At 36.0% G+C, this 22,045-nt stretch overlaps 1 protein-coding gene across 1 annotated transcript in view; it reads left to right on the top strand.

The window, feature by feature from the left end:
- The window catches only part of SLC5A12 (solute carrier family 5 member 12), a 29,534-nt gene extending 8,065 nt beyond the window's left edge, over positions 1 to 21,469 (top strand). Inside the window, exons 3-15 of the mRNA XM_070761957.1 lie at positions 880 to 931; positions 1,525 to 1,592; positions 3,029 to 3,183; positions 6,364 to 6,504; positions 8,533 to 8,662; positions 9,660 to 9,748; positions 11,570 to 11,682; positions 14,315 to 14,382; positions 15,765 to 15,851; positions 16,159 to 16,328; positions 16,744 to 16,847; positions 19,496 to 19,623; positions 20,477 to 21,469. Coding sequence (XP_070618058.1) covers positions 880 to 931; positions 1,525 to 1,592; positions 3,029 to 3,183; positions 6,364 to 6,504; positions 8,533 to 8,662; positions 9,660 to 9,748; positions 11,570 to 11,682; positions 14,315 to 14,382; positions 15,765 to 15,851; positions 16,159 to 16,328; positions 16,744 to 16,847; positions 19,496 to 19,623; positions 20,477 to 20,614 — 1,443 coding nt within the window. The 3' untranslated portion in view covers positions 20,615 to 21,469. The remainder of the gene's footprint in view (positions 1 to 879; positions 932 to 1,524; positions 1,593 to 3,028; positions 3,184 to 6,363; positions 6,505 to 8,532; positions 8,663 to 9,659; positions 9,749 to 11,569; positions 11,683 to 14,314; positions 14,383 to 15,764; positions 15,852 to 16,158; positions 16,329 to 16,743; positions 16,848 to 19,495; positions 19,624 to 20,476) is intronic.
- The last annotated feature ends 576 nt before the right edge of the window (positions 21,470 to 22,045 follow it).

Genomic DNA, 22,045 nt, shown 5'->3' with positions numbered 1-22,045 from the left:
TACAGATACATTTTAAAATATTTTCTAGTATCTTCCCAGGTACTGATGTTAGCCTGATTGATTTATTCTTTCAATTTGCTTCAGATTGGGATCATTCACACATATATTCAAAATTGCATCCCATTAAAATAAGACCATCATAACATGTTGAAAAAAGTTCCAAGAGTTTCCCAAACTTCTAACTTTAAGCATCTTCTAACTTTAGCACAGAATAAATTACAGTTAAAACAGCTAGGCAATCTTCTGAATAAACCATAGTATATATTCAAACATATCAATTAAATACATTTAATTAATTATGATGTGCCTTTTATAAATTCCAACATTTCTGGCTTCATCAGTTAATTAAATTATAGGAAAGCCAAGTTGAGATGGGAATTGGGGGAACTTGAGGTCCAGCACTTCTAGAGGTCAGAGTTCATGTACAAGGACATTTTGTGTAGTTTTTCAAAGCAATCATGTTGATTAAAATAGACCACAAGTGGCTCAATAATATTCTATGAATTTTATCCATTTTGAGGGGTTTTGAAATTCTAACCACATATCTATGTTACAATCTAGAAATCAATCTATATTATTTAGGACAAGAATCATGGGTATTTTCCCAGCTAGCAGTAGCTAGAACTGCCGTTAACTTAAAAGATGGATATGGTCACCCAAATGTTAGAGGCCTGTTAAACTGGGGGAAAATGAGGCAGACAATGTAGATGGATGAATGAATACCATTCATAAACATATATTTCCATTTGCGTGTGGGTGTCACCCACTTTCCATTCAAAATCTTGGCGTATGATCCCAGCTGACTCTCCTTATTTTGATTTTGCTCCTTGTGACTATTCCCTTTGAAAAACGTATTAATAGTTTTTCTACTCTTCCTAGATCTTTTACACAGGAGTGGTAGTTTATGCTCCAGCTTTGGCTCTCAATCAAGGTAAGTGCTTTGTTTTTGACTTGAAAAGGACAGGAGAAAGGGGAAATGTTATCTGTTATCTGTGTATCTAAAAGCTCCCTTCCCCCTTACTTTCCCTTTTATTCAGTCTGATATATGTTATTTTTCCTCTTTTGCTAAAAAGTGACTAGAGAAGATAGATTCTGAATAGTTTTCTCGAGTTCTGGGCAAAGGGCCCAGTTTAAGATAATGGATTAAGACTTTCTTGTGTACTTTGACATTTGCTGTCCTTCCAGCTCATTGCTTTAATGTCTTACGAAATGTGAAACAGGATAAAACTGAGATTTCTCACTTATTGATCTGGTGTTTCCTGCAAAGGGTAATTTTTGGGAGGGAGAGTGATAGGCTTTTTCTGCTTTCCCTTGAGATTTGGCCAATGTATTAGATGAACTGAATTTACCACCTGTACAAATGAAAACAAAATACTATAAAAGATGAAAATGAACTTTAGTTCTGCAGCACATGAAAGAAATGATGGTAACAGACTAATTAACAGTACTTGTATATTTAAAAATTAACAACTATAGTTAATTTATTTTTTTAAAGTAACTGGGAGTATCCCTTTGGCTTTTCAGTGACTGGATTTAATCTTTGGGGCTCAGTATTTGCAACAGGAATTGTTTGCACCTTCTACTGTACACTGGTATGTTCTGCTGTTCAACTATAATCATTTTTAGAGGAATAGTTAAATAACTGGCATTTATGTTCTAACGGGGTTTTACAGTTGAACACAAATATTAAGATGAATTAGGAAACCTCAGTATTTTTTTCTACAATAATCAAACACTTTATATTCTCAAACATATGATTTGTTTCAAAATATTCATGTAAAACATAGTTTTGTTCAGTTAAATGGATGATATGTGCTTTCAATAGAGGTATTATTTTCCAATAATTTAAATACATGATAGTCTGAAAGGGGGTATATAACTTGCAACCGTATCTTATTTTATTTTATCTCCTTGCACACTATTTGTTCAAATGATCTAAAACCCTATTTTATTTATCAGTTACATTTATCTTGGCTGCCTACTGAATTCTGATGAATTCTGGAGAGCAGATACCTCCATCCAAATCCATAAAAACAGATAAAGCCTAAATTTCATAGGCAGCCATACATTATATTCATAGGCAGCCATGCCCCTCCCCGAAGGGCAATATATCAACCCCTAGCCAAGGTCCAAAAGCAAATTTTAAGAATTTTCTAGAACCCTCAGAAAGAGGGCACTGTCCTCACCTTGGGGTGATTTCTGTTTCCAAAAGGTTGGAGGTACAACAAAAAAAGTCATACTTCCTTAATTTTTTTTAATGACATCATTTGATAGAGGGAGCCTAGAGTGTACCTACTCTACTGGAACATACTAGATGGGCAGAAACTATTGTAGATAAGTGATCCCTAATAAATATTTGGAAGCTGTAAAGTAAGCATGCATCAGCTATCCTGTCCCTTAATCATTTTAAAGCCTGTATTTATTTAGGGAAATGGCTAAAGAGTGTGTAGGATGAAGGGAAGGCTTACCGGTGAATGGAAGTTCATAGATAGACTATGAGTGGCCCATACTCATTCATTCATTCATTCATTCATTCATTCATTCATTCATTCATTCATTCATTTGCGTATTTACTTACTTACTTACTTACTTACTTACTTACTTACTTACTTACTTACTTACTTACTTATTAGATTTGTATGCTGCCCCTCTCCGTAGACTAGGGGCAGCTCTCAACAACAATAGAAAACAGTTCATAACAAATCTAATTATTTTAACGGTTAAAAAAGAAAACATTAAAATCCCCGTTATTAAAGCATGCATACACACAGACATACCATACTTAAATTGTATAGGCCCAGGGGAGATGATTCAATTCCCCCATGCCTGTCTTGTATGTGATTATTGTGCAAAAAGTATCTTGTATGTGAGTTCTGTCCTATGATGAAGTAATAATTGGCTGTGGGTAGAAAGAAAGGGGATAATCAGTATTCAACATAATAAAACCTTTCTGGAACTAGAGTTTTAAACTGAATTGGTGCAACTCAAAATCAAAATAAATACAATGTTATATTTTTCTTTGATTTAGGGAGGGTTGAAAGCTGTTGTCTGGACAGATGCCTTTCAATTGGTTGTTATGCTGATTGGGTTCCTGACAGTTTTAGTTCAAGGAACTTTTAAGGCTGGAGGTTTCAGTTATGTTTGGGAAACTTCTCAAAATGGATCTCGTCTCAATGTCTTTGAGTAAGTAGAATGGCTTTTCATGATCTGCTTTAGTATTTACAGTGATAGGGTTATAATTCTTTGGGGTCTCGTGTTAAAAATTGTCCCTTAATGAAAGATATATTTTTTTAAATTTTGTAGCAATATCTATGTATGGGAGTGTATTTTAAATGTTTGATTTGACATATTTTGAAAATTGTAGAAATTTTTGAAGAATGGTAAAGTCAATGAGAAGGTAAAATGTTGAAGGTTTTGTTTTTTTCAATTCTATCAGTTTATTAGATATGGTGGAGGGATTAAACTCTTTGGGTCATATGGGAATGAAAGTAAAGTAACTAAGAATTGGAGAACACTTGTTTATTTCTTTTAAAATTAACTTAACTTATATATTGATCTGAAACCAAATCCAAATTATAATAGAACAGAATCAAATCATAGGTGCTAAAGAACCTTCCAATTTCTTACCTCAGCAACATAGAAAATTAAAAGTTCCTACTTTGTTTTAAAAATTCTGTGATTCGTAAACCCAAAGTAATATTTTCTGCTCAATCAACCAATTTTCCAAAAATGGTGATTCCTATTCTTCCTTCACAGACTAAATGTGTAACATATTAATATTATTTCACAGTTTAACTTGCATTACAGTTTTAATTTAAGCACAACATCTAGCTTAAAATGCTAGAATTCTAGATATTTTAGAAGCCTTCTAAAACATCAGGCCATATTGTTCAGTTAATACGTATCATCAAGTGCTGTATATAGTAGGAGTATATCAAACTTGAAATGCTATTTCTCAAAATCTTTAAAACAATAATTATACCAGATAACTTAAAGAATTTACTGTTTGATCTAAGCATCACAAAATAAATGTTTTCTTGCTATTTTAAGATTTGAGTTATTTCTCATGTTATTTGGAATGACTAGCCGTTTAAAAAACCCCCACAAAGTTCCTGGTTTAGTACATCTAGTACATTTAGCAAAACTTGTCACAATTTCATAGATATTATACCATTGGTCTCCAATCAGTGGTGAGTTGTTCCCCATTCAGACTGATTCTCAGAACCCGGTGGTGAGAGTCTATGCCCACTTGCCTGGGATGCTTCTGCACAAGCCAGTGGGAAAATTATTTAGAACCCAGTACCAACTCCAATCTGAGGAAAGCAATCATGTCTCATTCCCCCACCACCCCCACAAATATGAATCATCTCATGCAAACCTGAGACTGAAGGGATAAAATATAGCCATCAAGCAATTTTAAGTTACCCAAAGAGCCAGCAGTGGTCTGATGGACAGAATACAATCAAATTGGATGTCAAGTAGGACATCTATGGTGTATTGTACTGGCAAAATAAAGCATAAAGGATAAAAACCATAAAAATGATAGCCCAATGAGAAAGAACTGGCAATTCAAAAAAAGAGAATTGCTCTATGAAATGAATGGCAGTTGTGTTGGACAGGGAATGAATACTCGGACAGAAGAACTAGATGAAAACGGGTCACTTTATTGAATTACAGAAAGAGACCTGCAGAGGAAACTAAATGGGATGGAATACCCGACACAACATACCTGGGCAACTAATGGGCATAACTCCTTGCTTGGTAAAGGTGAAGCGTGACATGCATTCACCCAAATGTAAAGTCATGCACAGAGTGTGGGAGGGCTCACCCCCCGTGACCTGGAACTGGAAGTGACGTGGATGAGTCCCAAGCATTCCTCCCTCCCACTGCTCTGTCTGGTGAGGAAGCATGAGTTGAGTGACGAAGGAACCCATCACCTTTCAAAAGATGCCCAAGGGAGAACACACAGTTGCTACTGACACCCTTTCTGCCCCATTTCTGCCAAATGGTGACCAATAATAAAATAAATTCAAATTAACCTATTTACAAACTGATACACCCTTAACCCCTTAAAACCTCACACATGACCAGGATGGAGAAGGTGAAAAAAAACAATCTGATATAAACTTCCTCGATTACAAAAAAATCCTCTCGGCCCCCATGGCGACCTCTTCAAAGACATCCTAGATATAGTAGAGGGTGGGTGGGTGAACAATCAGGAGGCAAGCGGGAGCGAAAAGGAGAGAGGGCGAGAAGAGCAGGCCCTAAAATAGCCCTGTTGACCCACCCCTCTCTTGCTAATCACCCTCAAGCCAGTTACACTAGGGGGAAACTCCCTCATCACCCGGGGGAAGCAATCAGCTGGGAGGCGGCGGGGATGCCGGTCCTGCTGCAAAGAATGTCAGGCCAGCAGCATTTACTCTGCCAGCCCGCTCACGGCCATTGCGAGCACGCCCAGCTCGGAGGCGGTGTCCTCGCCCCTCCCTGCCGCTGCAAATATTGGCCGGGCGATGATTTTGCCCGGCCTCTCAATTCAGTGAGAGCTGCAAAATATGTTTCTATAACAGTTGATGTTATAATAAAAAAGAGAGCAAAAACAATGATAAGGGAATAAAAACACAATCAGGTTTACATCAACATGAAATGGCAGAGCAGCACAGAATGAAGTGTTTCTTTATGTGCGGGAGCAGATAAAATTTAGGGAAAATAATAGTGAAACAGAAAAATGGATTAGCGAAAAAAAATATTGTGCTTCAGTTCCATCCAAATAGTAAAGATTTAAAAAAATACATTTACAAATGTAATTATTGAAGTAAAATCATTTAGAAAGTTAAGTATCTTACAAGTAGGCTTTAAATCCTGACATCTTCATGAACACATTTACGTAGCGTTCACAACAGTGATATGCAAGCAATTTGCGATTACCTTGTCCCAGGAATATAGCTAAAAACATAACTCTTAAAAGGAAGGAAATGGAAGAAAATACAGATTTCAATTAACTCTTCAATCCCCAATTGCAAGCAGTTCTTTAGTGACTACTATTTTCGTGTTGAATTTTATATTTACCAACAAAGAAATAAAGGGAGACTAGTATATATCTATTTTAAGCTATTTAACTCCCATCAGCTAGCTAGACATTTCTGGGATTTGAGCCAGAACCTCAAAGAGTGCTGCAAAGCACTATGGAGCAGAATCTAAGTCTATGTGCTATTGCTTCCAAATCTGTGCGTTTATTTAGCTCTGTTTACTGGATTCCTGCCTTAGAGACTTTTTTTTATTTCCAGGATGATCTTTTAGTTTTAATTTACTACTTTGCTATTGAAACAATGGCAAATTAATAGTTTGCATGTCTTATTTATGTAGCTTTGATTTTGACCCTCTGAGAAGACATACATTTTGGACAATCACCGTAGGAGGAACATTTACTTGGCTAGGAATTTATGGGGTTAATCAGTCCACAATACAAAGATGTATTTCATGCAAAACAGAAAAGCATGCCAAACTGTAAGTAGCTATCAAGGTTAATATAATTCAAGATTAGAATGTAATTATTTTTAATTTTAAAAAGTCTATTAATAACTTTTTTTAATGAACTATCTCATGCATAGTATTTGACTAGCCATGGGGGTGTGGGGTGGGGAACCAGCAGAGACTGCCGGTTGACATCACAGTAATAATAATAAAGGGTGACATGATTAAAAACTAGAATAAGTGATAGATATAAGGGGAATATTAATGCACACATTTTTATGTTATGAAATAAAAGTAAGAATGAGAAAATGTGTAATAATTGAATAATTATAGATTGTAACCTAGCATAGATGTGTATTGCTATTAGAAATACACAAGCTGATTGAATGTACTAATTATGTTTAAGTTGATCAATTTTATTTGCATTGGAACATATGGTGCCTGGGTGCCACACTGTTCACACATTGATTTGACATTTGTATAAAAATTAAATAAGAAATAAAAAACTTGGAAAACAAAAGTGGGAGGGGGGGGAACAGAAAATTCCCTACTCTTGTGAGGTCTGTCTTCATGAGAAAGACTGAAGGCGCCCTCTCCTGACTTCTGCCTTATGATCAATTCACTTTTGACTCTGATTATTATTATTATTATTATATTTATTAGATTTGTATGCTGCCCCTCTCTGAAGACTCGGGGCAGCTCACAACAGCAAAACAGTACAAATCCAATAGTTAAAAACAATTAAAAACCTTTAATATAAAAAACAATCATACATCTCAGACAAATCATACATGAAATGGAAACGGCCCAGGGCAATCAATTACCCCATGCCTGATGGCAGAGGTGGGTTTTAAGGAGTTTGCGAAAGGCAAGGATGGTGGGGGCAATCCTAATCTCTGGGGGGAGTTGATTCCAGAGGGTCGAGGCCACCACAGAGAAGGCTCTTCCCCTGGGTCCCGCCAGATGACATTGTTTCGTCAACGGGACCCGGAGAATACCAACTCTGTGGGACCTAACCAGTCACTGGGATTTGTGCGGCAGAAGGTGGTCCCGGAGATATTCTGGTCCGATACCATGAAGGGCTTTGTAGGTCATAACCAACACTTTGAATTGTGACTGGAAACTGATCGGCAACCAATGCAGACTGTGGAGTGTTGGTGTAACATGGTTGCCTTTATTGGGCTTATTGGGGATTTACCACTGCTTTTCTGTGATATAATTTTTGTTTATTATCTATTTGTATCTCACCTTTATTATGTTTACAAATAACTCATATTCATTACACCCTCTTTCTCCTATTTTCTTCACAACAATCCTGAGTGGTGAGTTGGGTTGGGTTGAGAGAGAGAGTGACTGGCTCAAGGTCACTCAGCTGGCTTCATGGCCGAACTGGGACATGGATTCACACGCTTCTACTTTCTGCTATGGTGCCTTAACACTAGACCAAACTAACTCTCTTACAAACGTTGATTGTTGCTTTTTGTGATTATTTTGTTCATTTGTTTATTTACTCTTTTTATTGCCCAGGATCCTTTGGGACTGGCATCATTTAATAGTATTGGAAAAAACACTAACAGTCTTAACAAAGCATTTAGCTAGAAAGATAGGATTTCAAACAATAAATATGAAATTTTAATTGTTTTCCCACACAAATCACATTCGTGTATGTGAGGGACAGGGAATGTTAATAATATACTGCAAAGGAACCCTCTTGGGCACTGAAAGAGTCATAGGAAGTAAATATATTATAAAAAGAGCAGAAACACATCTCAAACCACAGGAAACATGCATGAAGGCCCCTTCATGCATGTTTTCTGTGGTTTTAGATGTGTTTCTGCTCTTTTCATAATATATTGTGAACTTCTTTTATTGTGGCACACAAAGGTTTAAATCTTTGCTTCTTTTAATTGTGGTAAGAAAGGTCTTGTCAAAAACTAATGTAACTATAATATTCTTAAGATAGAGTTAAGAATTTTCAGGATACTTTAAAAAAAACAGTGTCCAAGACACTGTTTTTTCTTTATTGAATGATTTATAACTCATCTTCTTTCTTCTCTTTAGTGCACTTTACCTTAATTTGCTGGGATTATGGGTCATACTGGCATGTGCAGTTATCTGTGGATTGGTGATGTATTCCTTTTTTATGAGCTGTGATCCTTGGACTGCAGATTTCATTTCAGCACCAGATCAGGTAAATAAATTATTTAAAATTGTAAACATTTTCTTTGATTTGAATTATTTTTTAAATGCAGATGTGCTGAACTCAGTGGTACAGGATTATTTGATTATTTCTTGCACTGTAATATTTTTAAATGATTGCAAATGGAGGGAATCTATACGGGGACATTTGCAAACACTCCTGTTGAGATCTAAGTTCTATGTGTAGCAATAAAAAACTGTTTCTTTCTTTCTTTATTTTATTATTTATTTTATTAATTGGATTTGTATGCCTCTCCTCTCCAAGGACTCCGAAGGAGAAGAACAATAACAACGAAATAATTAGCGCATATATTTATATATGCTGCAGTTGTTTCTTGTGAGATGGGCAGTCATATAAATATGATCCCATCTTCTCATTTTAATTTTATCTTATATTCTTTTATTTTAATAAAAATTGGGGAGAGTATGATGAACCCCAAATCCTGGTTGTACCTCTTCTGGTTGATGTTCTAGCATTTTTAAAAATGTACTGTAAAAATGGTGGGCAAAATAAAGAGAAGGTAGATAGTTTAACTATAGACTATTTATCTACACCTGGTAGCAATTTTCTCAGGATAGGATCTCCATTGTCAGAAAGTGGTGAATATTGAACTTTCTGCATTTAGATATTCATCTCCACACTATCGTATCCCCATCACTTTGATCATGCATTGGATACCTAAGATAGAATTGGTATGGGGGGATTATCAGTTTATAGGTCATATTTTTTCTTGATGAATCAGCCACTATGCAGGCTGTCCAATGTGTCTATTCCCTCTTGAAATTTAGAACCTACAGTCACTATGTCTCGTAGCTTCATTTACTTTAGTGAAAAATTAAGCACAGAGTTGTTTTCCTTTATATACATGATGGTGCTCTTTACTCTGAGATTTGTGAAGTTCATAAGATCATCCTATATGCGCATTAAGGTTGTCTGTATAGCAAGATTGTTCCTCATCTTCCTTCTCTCCTTTTTTCTCTCTCTCCAGTTAATGCCATATTTTGTGATGATAATATTTTCATCGGCCCCTGGACTTCCAGGCCTATTTGTTGCATGTGCATTCAGTGGAACACTAAGGTTTGTCATGTCAAACCGAGCAGAAAGGCTGCCTTGTGTTCTTCCTTTCCTCTTCCTACAATGAAATGCTGTCCACTCTTCATCCTTCTCAGTGCAAAGCCTGCAGGCAACTTGACAGACAGATTATCTTATCTTTCTAAATTTATTTTTAAAGCATGATATCATTTATGTGCTGTTAGATTATGTATGTGTGCATGTACATTTGATAATGTGTGGTACATGAATTAGATAAAGTATGTGCCATACATTAGAGAATTAGCATTAATTATTCTTTAAGAAATCAGAAATTCAGAAGACCAGGGTGAGTACAGGAGATTTGAGGCAAAGGCTTCTTATTCTTAGGAATAGGATACTGTGCCTTTTGTAAAAGGAAAATTAGTTATTCCATTGATTCCTTGTTCCTTGGAAGATGTTGCATTTGTAGGATTGGAAGGAAGATGAAAAAGGAGATTTTTGGAAGAGGCTAGAAGGAAAACTGAAAGAGATAAAATGTAAATAATGTTTCCATTTTTCCTTGAAGGTAACTATTTAAGTATCCTCCATAAAACTATCCAGAGATCTTAATAAACTTTATTCACACCTTAGGAGAGCCAGTTTGGTAAGACCAGGAACTCTAGTCTTTCTTTAGGCACAAAACCAATTGGGTGATCTTGGATCAGTCACCCTCAGTCCTAGAAAGGAAACAATGGCAATCCTTTGCAAAAATGTTGCCAAGAATTGCCAGGAATCAAGGCTGATTCAAAGGCACAAAATAAGCAAACAAGAGCAATAACAAAGAAGAAATAGCAGAATAGCAATGTGAGATTCAGAAATAGTAAAAAAATATCCAGCAACAAGAATGCTCTTTTCGTAAAAATGGACAGGTACTGTACTTTAATTCCCATAATGGATGACTGACTGCAAAAGCTGATGGAGTTAGCAGAGATGGCTAAACTGACTGCTTTAATTAAAGAAAAGAATATAGCTAATTTTGTTTCTGCTTGGAAATTAGTTCTGGACTTTGTATTTGAGGTGAAAAAAAATGAAACTTTGACTTGGGTTTTGCTGATTCCGTAGGTTTGTTGTTATAGAAATGGCTAGTATATATTTCCATGTAAAAATAAAAGTCGAGGCTGTATGCTATAACCTTATTCTATTTCATTAGGTCAAAGTTTTTAGGTTTTTTCCTCTTCCCTCTTCCCTAGTTTACTTTGCCATTATTTTGGTTTTTAAAATAAATTTTATATTTTTTATAAACTAATAAAAAATTCATGAAAAATAAAAGAAATAATAAAAATATAATCCTTAGGTATGATGGTGCTAGTAAACCTTGCCTCAAAAATAAGAGAAAGCTGCAACATAAGTTCTCTATCCACATAGTTTAAGTGTACTCATTCATTGTATTAATCAATGATGCCACTATTTTAGTATATTGTGAACCAAGCAACCACATGACTTATTTTGCTTAGGCATAGCATGTTATAAGAACAAACAATAATGCTTAAATCCAAGTTTAATATATTATGTAAACAAAACTTGACTGTTAGCAACAATCAACTAATAATTATTATTTGTGGAACAGAAGATTCAGCTATTTTACCATACAGATTGATGATGGCGATATTAGTAGCATAGAATAGCCAGTGTTTAAATCCCTCTTTCTCTTATTTGGTTTTCCTCATACATATTTCTTCTTTTACTTTTTATTTCTTTTGAAATACTATCTCATAACAAGCTATTTGGTAGATGGGTGGAAATAATTTTATATTACTTGTCCCAGGGCCAGTTACATTTTAAGGAGTAATCTGTAGTTCTGACATTGTACATGTTTATTTTTTATAGCACTGTGGCTGCAAGTATAAATGCTCTGGCAACAGTATCATTTGAAGATTTTGTCAAGAACTTTTTTCCAAAACTGTCTGATCGTGCAAGCACTTGGATCAGCAAAGGCTTATGTAGGTTGACTTTATTTTTTGACTTTATTTTTTCTTAAATTCAAATGAAACTGTTTCTTAATCTATTGTTCAAAATGAAAATGTCTTTGAAACTGATATGCTTAAACTTGCCACTTTTCAAAAGTCCTTAAGACAATATCACAAGGGCTATGTCTAGGAAATAACTTGTTTCTCTTATCAGTGTATGACAAGAAAGGCATGATTATTTAATAATGATTTGCTTCCTTTTGACATGTTTATCACCTCAAATTATCAGCAATAATTTTGGAGCAATCTCTCCAGAGATGTTGGGTTCCTAATCAACTGCACATAAGCTATTGTGTGTGAATACTGAATACTGTGTTCAGTTCTGGACACCTCATCTACAAAAAGATATTGACAAAATTGAACGGGTCCAAAGAGGGGCTACAAGAATGGTGGAAGGTCTTAAGCATAAAACGTATCAGGAAAGACTTAATGAACTCAATCTGTATAGTCTGGAGGACAGAAGGAAAAGGGGGGACATGATCAAAACATTTAAATTTGTTAAAGGGTTAAATAAGGTCCAGGAGGGAAGTGTTTTTAATAGGAAAGTGAACACAAGAACAAGGGGACACAATCTGAAGTTAGTTGGGGGAAAGATCAAAAGCAACATGAGAAAATATTATTTTACTGAAAGAGTAGTAGATCCTTAGAACAAACTTCCAGCAGACGTGGTTGGTAAATCCACCGTAACTGAATTTAAACATGCCTGGGATAAACATATATCCACCCTAAGATAAAATACAGAAAATAGTATAAGGGCAGACTAGATGGACCATGAGGTCTTTTTCTGCCGTCAGACTTCTATGTTTCTATGTTCTATAAAAAAAAATCAAGGAAGAATTAATAGAGTCATCATGGAGTTAACTTAATGTGTTCCACCTTTTTCTGAGCTGTAGGCTCAAGAACACTGCATATTAACTACCTTAAAGAAGTTAGTACTTTTTATAATTTGTAAACATTGATTAAGGCATAAAATTTTAATCTATTGACCATCTTTGAAAGAAAATTGATCCAAATAAAGATACAGAGCTGGGGTGGCACAGCAGGTAGAGTGCTGTACTGCAGGCCACTGAAGCTGACTGTAGATCTGTAGGTCAGTGGTTCAAATCTCATCACCGGCTCAAGGTTGACTCAGCCTTCCATCCTTCTGAGGTGGGTAAAATGAGGACCCAGATTGTGGGGGAAATATGCTGGGTCTGTTAAAATGTGCTATTGCTAACATGTTGTAAGCCGCCCTGAGTCTAAGAAGAAGTGCGGCATAAAAATCAAATGAATGAATGAATGAATGAATGAATGAATGAATGAATACAACCTAGCAGCTGCCCCGAGTCTGCGGAGAGGGGCGGCATACAAATCCAATAAATGAATGAATGAATGAATGAATGAATAAATAAATAAATAAATAAAAGCATATCCATCAATACACATGGATAATCAAGTAAGAGACTGGATTACTTTAATAATCTGTGATTTAAATATTAATGCTCAAAGAGATCATGGAAATGTCATTCTGTAGCATCATAATAGAACGAATGCTTCAGTTATTGACATTCCCTATAATGTCCTATGAAAATTATTCGAGATGAAATATATGATAGATAACTCTTATAACCTTTTCCATGCAAAGTAAGCAGTGGTGGGCTACTAGCCGGAACGTTAAATTGTGCTTGCCGCCGTGGCTCGTAAGTGCTTGTAGAGCCAGTGCGATTTTACTTCTGCACCTGTGGACGTAGCAAAATCGTGCACGGAGCCACAGGTGTTCTCATGTTTCGGCATGCGTGGCAGCAAAAAACCTCGCTGAAACAAGGGCGCACCTGGGGCTCCATGTGCGATATTGCTACCTCCACAGGTGCAGAAGCAAAATCTTGCTGGCCCCGCAAGCACTTACGAGCTGCTGCAATGAGCACAATTTAGCATTCCGGCTAGTAGCCCACTGCTGAAAGTAAGCCATTAAAAATGCTTTTGTTAGAAATTATACTGACTTCTATCCATGAGTAATTGAAATTTGAAGTTCTCAAAACAGCAACATGAAAGGGGAAAAGATTATTTTAAAGAAAGTGCCAAAATGAAAAAGTCAGCATCATATTGTATAATGCAATTTGGAATAATAGGTTGAAAATCTCTTGGGAATTTCTGCTGAAGGAGCAAATGTGAAACTGATTTCAACTAATCTCATCTCCCTTTAACTAGTTATTTTCTATGAAAATCATCTGTGAAAACTTCAGGCAATTATGGAGGTTAAAGGAGAAGAGAAGAATAGGCAAATGTTCTACCTCAAACTTTCTGCTTTCTGGAAAGTCCCATACGGAATAAATCCCAGGGAATGTTCTTTTGATAGGAGGAAATTTTGAAATCCATCCACTGCTGTCATTAGTTGTCAACAATCTGTTGAATATGTGTGGTGTGTGTGTGTGTGTGTGTACTGTGGATAAATCCACAGTAACTGAATTTAAACATGCCTGGGATAAACATATATCCATCCTAAGATAAAATACAGAAAATAGTATAAGGGCAGACTCGATGGGCCATGAGGTCTTTTTCTGCCGTCAGACTTCTATGTTTCTATGTTTCTATGTGTGTGTAATGAAAACTGCTTCCCTTTCTCCAGGCATAGTATTTGGAGGGCTGTGTACTACAATGGCTGTAGCTGCATCATTCATGGGTGGTGTTGTGCAGGTAACCACACAATTGAATGTTTGGTATGACCTTGAATTTGTATCATCCTCCCTGAATAAATAAGTTTCAAATTCCATAGTGAGAAAGTGTGACAGATAGTTTTAAAAGTCTAGAGAGCTCAGCTCAGATTAAATTCATTGACTGCTTATCCGCTATTAAACCCATTCATAATCATATATCATCAGTTGCTTTCCCTACACATTATCATCAGCAAGAATAATTATAGAACCTATTTAATTGAAACAACTTTTCTTTTTGATTAAACTTGTTATCGCTTTTATCCTTGAGAATAAATAAAGCATTTAAAAGGCAAAGTGTATATGCAGGATTAAATTGAATTTCATTTGTATTCATGAATCCTAAATTATGAAAGTATGCAGTGTCCTCCTGCTTTCACCATGTACGCCATGCCATACATACCACAGAAATCTCCTGGATGGACCTAAGAAAACAGAAATTATTGTTTGCAATAATTTTACATATTTATGACACATTTGAGTGTCTTTATAAGCAAATTCTTAGGGCTAATATTTAAATAAAGAACTATAGGTTGCCTCTTCATATGAGTTTAATAAATAAATAAAAGACTGCTTAAAATGGATTTGAATAAGCAATTCATGTTGGAAAACACATAACTTTTTGAAGATAGATATACATCTCTTTTTTACTGTAGATGAGGTAGCTTAAGTTGGATAGTGTTATAGAAGTGAATTTTCTGAGCAATCTTTTTTGCTTCTAAATATTTCATTTGACGTTTTCTAAATAAAATTGTGCTAATATAGCCAAATTCTTTTTACAAGTGACTAATTTTTATTTATTTATTTATTTTATTTATTTATTGGATTTGTATGCCGCCCCTCTCCCTGTTAATTCATAGAAGACTTTTTAAACTTTATGTTTAAATTATTTCTTTCAGTGATATACACATGTACAGGTACAAGAACCATTTGCTCAGAAAAAACACTGTGTATAGACAGACAGACAGACAGACAGTATGTAGATTGTTCTGAGTTTGGGTTTTACCCTGTGTATTATTTTGAGTGTCTTTGCAATGTTTCGGCAAAATCACATTCGCCATCATCAGGCTGAAGTTATTGGCTTCGTGTTGCTTTGAATATATTCCATATTCAAAGCAGCACAAAGCTAATAACTTCAGCCTTATTATATATATATCAGAAATATATATCAGAAATATTTTATATATATAGCTAGCTAGCTGATGAGGCCAAAGTAAGGCCGAAATAGATCTATCCTAGTCTCCCTTAATTTTCAAATTCAGCAAAAAAACATGTGACCCCCCCCCCCCACATATATATACACATACACATATACACGTATATATACAGTATATATTTGATAATTGTGATTTGTTTTCTAACTAGGCTTCACTTAGTATCCATGGAATGTGTGGAGGACCTATGTTGGGATTATTTACACTAGGAGTTCTTTTTCCTTGTACCAATTGGAAAGTAAGTAGCAAGAATAGCATTGTCTTTGCATAATATTCTATACTCTAAAATCTTGTTGATTTTCAATATTTCAACAAATAGCAAACATAGTAAAAGGTCCATCCTTCATGACACTTTATCGTTAATTGGGATGTGATATGGGCAATCTTCTTGCTTCATAAACTTTGAGTCCCTTGCCAGGTATTAGGAGATGCTGCAGCTGATGTCCTTCAGAAGTGACAAATACTTTTCCTATCTTAGACGATTTACAGGTATTTAAAATTTGACAACTTGAATAATACTTCTTTCATGGTTGCATTTGTTTAAGGGTGCTTTTGGTGGTCTCATTACTGGAATCACTTTGGCATTTTGGGTCGGCATTGGAGCTTTTGTGTATCCTGCTCCACCATCAAAAACTCTGCCACTCTACCTTTCAACTGCTGGATGCAATAGTACTGATATGGTTGTCCCCATAGTTCCTACTTTACCTGCTGAAAGGTACCAATCCTATCTAAACATCTATATATTTTATGACAGTAGCTCATAATTCCTTTCCACAGTAATTGTAGCCTACTATTACAATTAATCTATCTACCTATCTACTTATCTACCTATCTATCTATCTACCTATCTACCTATCTACCTATCTACCTATCTACCTACCTACCTACCTACCTACCTATCTACCTATCTACCTATCTACCTATCTACCTATCTACCTATCTACCTATCTATCATTCATCATCATCATCTATTTTGTTGTATTTAAGTATCATTAAATTGCAATTAAACTTATTATTGCTTTGAAATTTATCAATCATCTATATGCTATTAGGATTTGAACTCAGTTGGTAAGGGAATTGTGTGCACAGCACAGCAATTATTGACTTTGTTCCATTTTATTCCATTCTAGGCCTTATTTAGCAGATTCCTGGTATTCTTTGTCGTATCTCTATTATAGTGCTGTTGGCTGCATTGGATGCATAATTGCAGGGCTACTGATCACTTTTGTGACAGGTCAGTTCTTTTCTGATATTCACAGACTTGAAAACAATCTTAATTTTTAACTATTCTGTTACTCATGGACTTTAAGTGTTCTTTGAAACAAACAAAATGATAGCTTTACTTTCAATGATCTGGGCATTCTGAAGGCTGGTTAACCTCTCAAACTGTAAGGAAAAATTTCATCTGGTTGCCATTCTTTGGTCAATTCAGTTCCAATTGAACAAGTCATGGCTAGAAATGAAATGGAATATCAGAGACCTATATTCAGATTTCATGCTTCGCATTTAAGAAGGATATTGGATAGAGGGCTGGAAACCAAGTTCCGTGAGGAATGTTTGAAAAAAAGGATGTGCTTAATTTGGAGAAGAGAATATTCAGGTAACATGCATATTTGCTATACCAGAAAAGGGAAGATCTATAAGAAATGGTTGAAAATTTGTAGAAAAACATATTTCAGCTAAATATTAGGACACAGATAGCTAATGGATTGCAAAATGAGAAAAGGATAATGCAAAACATCACTTCGAAGCACAAGATAGATTGCATATAAATTTACCAAATAAATAAATAAAAATAAATCAAGATTAAATAAGACTAAAAACCAAGAGGACAGGTGACACAAGGGTAGATCAATCACCCCCCAGCATGAAACACTCCTATCACGAGGCCAGGATGTGGGGGCTGATTAATTTCCAGCAGGAAAATATTCCAGAGGATGGGACTAAAAAAAGTCCCTCTGGACCCTATCAGCTTTTTTTTTTTTGCAGAGGGGTTCCAAAATAGTTTTTTTCTGGAATGAGTTGGTGGGCTATTCCACTAGCTGAGATTGCGCTTCCGTGATTGGCATGGAGTAACTGTCTATATCAGGGCTGTCAAACCCCTGTTGTCATCGTGGCATTATGTGACATACACTATTGGGATTTTTTTTACCTTTGCTAAACTGGGCAGGGACAAGGCCAGCGCATGACAAATCCAGCCCACAGGACATGAGGTTGACACCCATGATCTATATCTCTCATGAAGTGAATAGTTCTGCTTCACTGACCCATTCCCTACAACTTCAAGAATGTCTTATTTAGTAAGATTTATTTATTCACAAATATAATGATGGCGTAGATTCCATCATTATATTTGTGATGCTAGGGTGCCTTCCCCTCATTATAAGAGCATTTCTTTACACTTAAACTGAACTGCATTTGATATTTGGTTAACAATACTACTGATTAAAAATATGTTTGTGGAGATTTTCACAATGCTGTTTATTAATTTCCACACACTGAACATCATCAAGCTGATTTTGTTCCTGCTGTTGCTTAAATATGGTGGGAATATCATTACCATAATTAAGACAAAATGTAACCCTGTGTAATTTTTTAAGTTTACTCCTTATATTGTATTAACTGAATCATTTGGGTGAGAATTAATGGCCAGAGATCATTGGGTTAATTGTTCATTGTTAGTCAAGATTTAAGTAGCCTGCTTCTAGAAGATCTGCATTAATTTCAGTTACCAGAAGGTCCAATGTAGGTTGCTGAAATTGACAAGTGGATGGATAAGATTTATTTATTTATTTATTTATTTATTGGATTTGTATGCCGCCCTTCTCCGCAGACTCGGGGCGGCTAACAACAGCAATAAAACAGCATATAATAATAATCCAATACTAAAACAGTTAAAAACCCTTATTATAAAACCAAACATATGTACAGACATACCATGCATAAAATTGTAAAGGCCTAGGGGAAAAGAGTATCTCAATTCCCCCATGCCTGGCGGCAGAGATGAGTTTTAAGCAGCTTACGAAAGGCAAGGAGGGTGGGGGCAATTCTAATCTCTGGGGGGAGTTGGTTCCAGAGGGCCGGGGCCGCCACAGAGAAGGCTCTTCCCCTGGGTCCCACCAAGCAACATTGTTTAGTTGACGGGACCCGGAGAAGACCCACTCTGTGGGACCTAACTGATCGCTGGGATTCGTGCGGCAGAAGGCGGTCCCTGAGATAATCTGGTCCAGTGCCATGAAGGGCTTTATAGGTCATAACCAACACTTTGAATTGTGACCGGAAACTGATCAGCAACCAATGCAGACTGTGGAGTGTTGGTGTAACATGGGCATATTTGGGGAAGCCCATGATTGCTCTCGCAGCTGCATTCTGCACGATCTAAAGTTTCTGAACACTTTTCAAAGGTAGCCCCATGTAGAGAACGTTACAGTAGTCGAGCCTCAAGGTGATGAGGGCATGAGTGACTATGAGCAGTGACTCCCGGTCCAAATGGGGCCTCAACTGGTGCACCAGGCGAACCTGGGCAAACGCCCCCCTCGCCACAGCTGAAAGATGTTTCTCTAATGTGAGCTGTGGATCGAGGAGGATGCCCAAGTTGCAGACCCTCTCTGAGGGCGTCAATGATTCTCCCCCCAGGGTTATGGACGGACAAATGGAATTGTCCTTGGGAAGCAAGACCCACAGCCACTCCATCTTATTTCAAAATTTGTCGACACTCCTGGATGAATTAAGGACATGGATTCTAATTATTTTATACTAAAATAATTATTGTGACTTAAAATGACATGAAAATGTCTGCTTTCAGAATTAAGATTTTGTATAAAATATTAGAAAATAATATTTGTTTTTTGATAGACGATTAATGATTTTTGTCCTACCTAGGTCCAAACAAAGGGAAAGATATTAAACCACTATTAATCCGCCCAATTTGCAATCTATTTTGTTTCTGGTCTCCTAAATACAAAACATTTTGCTGGTGTGGAGTGGATCATAACAGTAAAGAGCTTCAAGTAAGATTATTGTATTATTACTTTGATATATTCTTTGACATTTATTATTATTATTTATTAATTGGACCTGTATGCCATCCCTCTCCGTGGGGCTATATATCGGAGCAATGGATGGGGTTGAACCTGATAGACTCCATCCTGTTTGTTGATACTCTGTCCTATTTCATTTTTTCATCACCTTTCCATGAAGAAATTTTCACTAACGACTGGACTTCAAAAAAATCTTATGGTTTCTAAGAGGTTGTCCCAAAATCAATATGATAGCATACTAAATCATTTCACCTCAAATATATATATTTCTAATTAATTAAAATACATATTGTTTTGAGCTATGAATAGCATTAATAGATTTGGGAAGGTGTGAAGGCTGATGAATCATTTGGTTCCAATCTATTTATTTTGTTCAGAAGGTTACGTTAGAAGAATTTGATACTATCAAATTCCTAAAGCATTCCTAATTCTGAATACCTTATGGCAATGTTGCTAAACTTTGACTAGTTGAAGATGTGTGGACGACAACTTCCAGAATTCCACAGCCATTCCAATGAATCAGACTGATTATGTCTTCATTTAGCCAAGTTACTGCTGGATGATTTTTACCACGATAAAGTTGAACACTCATTGAGCAGGCTTAAATTTAAATATGAATCAAGTGAAAAATCTGGTAAAATTTGTATAGTTTTAAGCAATAGAATTATCAGAGCTTCATTTGTTTGATGGGCAGATGGTTAGATTCAGATTACTATTATTTCAGTATATAACTAAGTATATAACTAAGAAAGGCATGTTTCACTTGTGGATTTGAGTATAACCACCTGTGTTGTTTAATGGTTTTTTAAAAATTTATTCTCAGGATGAATTGAAAATTGACTTTGAAACAAAGGCAGATGCAAATGATGAGCTGAAGAATGGATGGAAAAACAATTTACCTGGTTATAACTCCTATGAGAAATCCTACACTAACAAAAGCATGACTGAATCCTATTTTTAGCACAAATAGTAAAAAATATTATATAGCTGACAATAGAGATTTCATAAGAACGGAAGAAAACACACTTTATTTATGTCCGCTAATTTGCTAAGGAGACATTTATTTATTATTTAATAGAGGGTCATAACTATTCAGGTCAGTGTCATAATAGATGAGGAATGGTTTCTAAAATACTAGCAGTACTTTAAGGAATAAAACTTTTGTTTTTGTTTAAAAGAATCCAACCATCTTATTCATAGAAACATAGAAACATAGAAGACTGACGGCAGAAAAAGACCTCATGATCCATCTAGTCTGCCCTTTTACTATTTTTTGTATTTTATCTTAGGATGGATATATGTTTATCCCAGGCATGTTTAAATTCAGTTACTGTGGATTTACCAACCACATCTGCTGGAAGTTTGTTCCAAGGATCTACTACTCTTTCAGTAAAATAATATTTTCTCATGTTGCTTTTGATCTTTCCCCCAACTAACTTCAGATTGTGTCCCCTTGTTCTTGTGTTCACTTTCCTATTAAAAACACTTCCCTCCTGAACCGTATTTAACCCTTTGACATATTTAAATGTTTCGATCATGTCCCCACTTTTCCTTCTCTCCTCCAGACTATACAGATTGAGTTCATTAAGTCTTTCCTGATACGTTTTATGCTTAAGACCTTCCACCATTCTTGTAGCCCGTCTTCATAGCATGGGTTGGATTTTAATGCTGCTCCTTTGGGGTTAAAAGTGCAAGCCAAGCTATAAATTGCACTTTTTGAGTATTATTATTATAGCAACAGGGATTATTTTTTATCTCTGGAAGGCTATTTCCCACCATATTTTATAGGCTTCCAAATAAAGGATTTATGAATGAATATCTGTCTGGACTGAATCATTCGTTAGTTTAGGACAGTGATCACAAACCAGTTGGGAACAGTCTGTCAACTGCAGAAAATACTTAACTTGACACACCCACCCACAACAAAAGAGAAACAATTCTCAATCTTTCTCCTCACACATCTAGTCCACCCTAAACAATGCAGTGGTGGGTTTCTACCAGCTCAGTCTGGTGCACCACTCCGCTAGCGGCCTGCCGATTGCTCAATTCTGGTGCGACTGCTTCGGTCTGTCTTTACTGGCCCGTATACACCACCATCTTTTAATTTCCCACAATTTTCAGCTCTCTGAGCATGAGCAGAAGGAAAATCATCCCTCTGCAAAGAAGCAAAATTGCACTGGGGACATGTAGGCGCATGTGAAACATTGCGATGCACATGCAGCGGACTGATAGGAATGGTAAGCAATCCGCCCATGAAACAATGGCACTTGGCAGCATCACTAAGTCCAGCCACTTTCTTCAGACTTCTGCCTCTCAAAAAGGTCATCTTGTGCCATTCCCCAAAGTATACGAAGAAGAAACAAACAAAAGAAGAAAAATATATGGATGCAGG

This window comes from Erythrolamprus reginae, chromosome 1, assembly GCF_031021105.1.
Source record: "Erythrolamprus reginae isolate rEryReg1 chromosome 1, rEryReg1.hap1, whole genome shotgun sequence".
In the NCBI taxonomy this organism is placed as follows: Eukaryota; Metazoa; Chordata; class Lepidosauria; order Squamata; family Dipsadidae; genus Erythrolamprus; species Erythrolamprus reginae.
The sequence above is the reverse complement of the archived record's forward strand: the minus strand, read 5'-3'. Positions and strand labels throughout refer to the sequence as shown.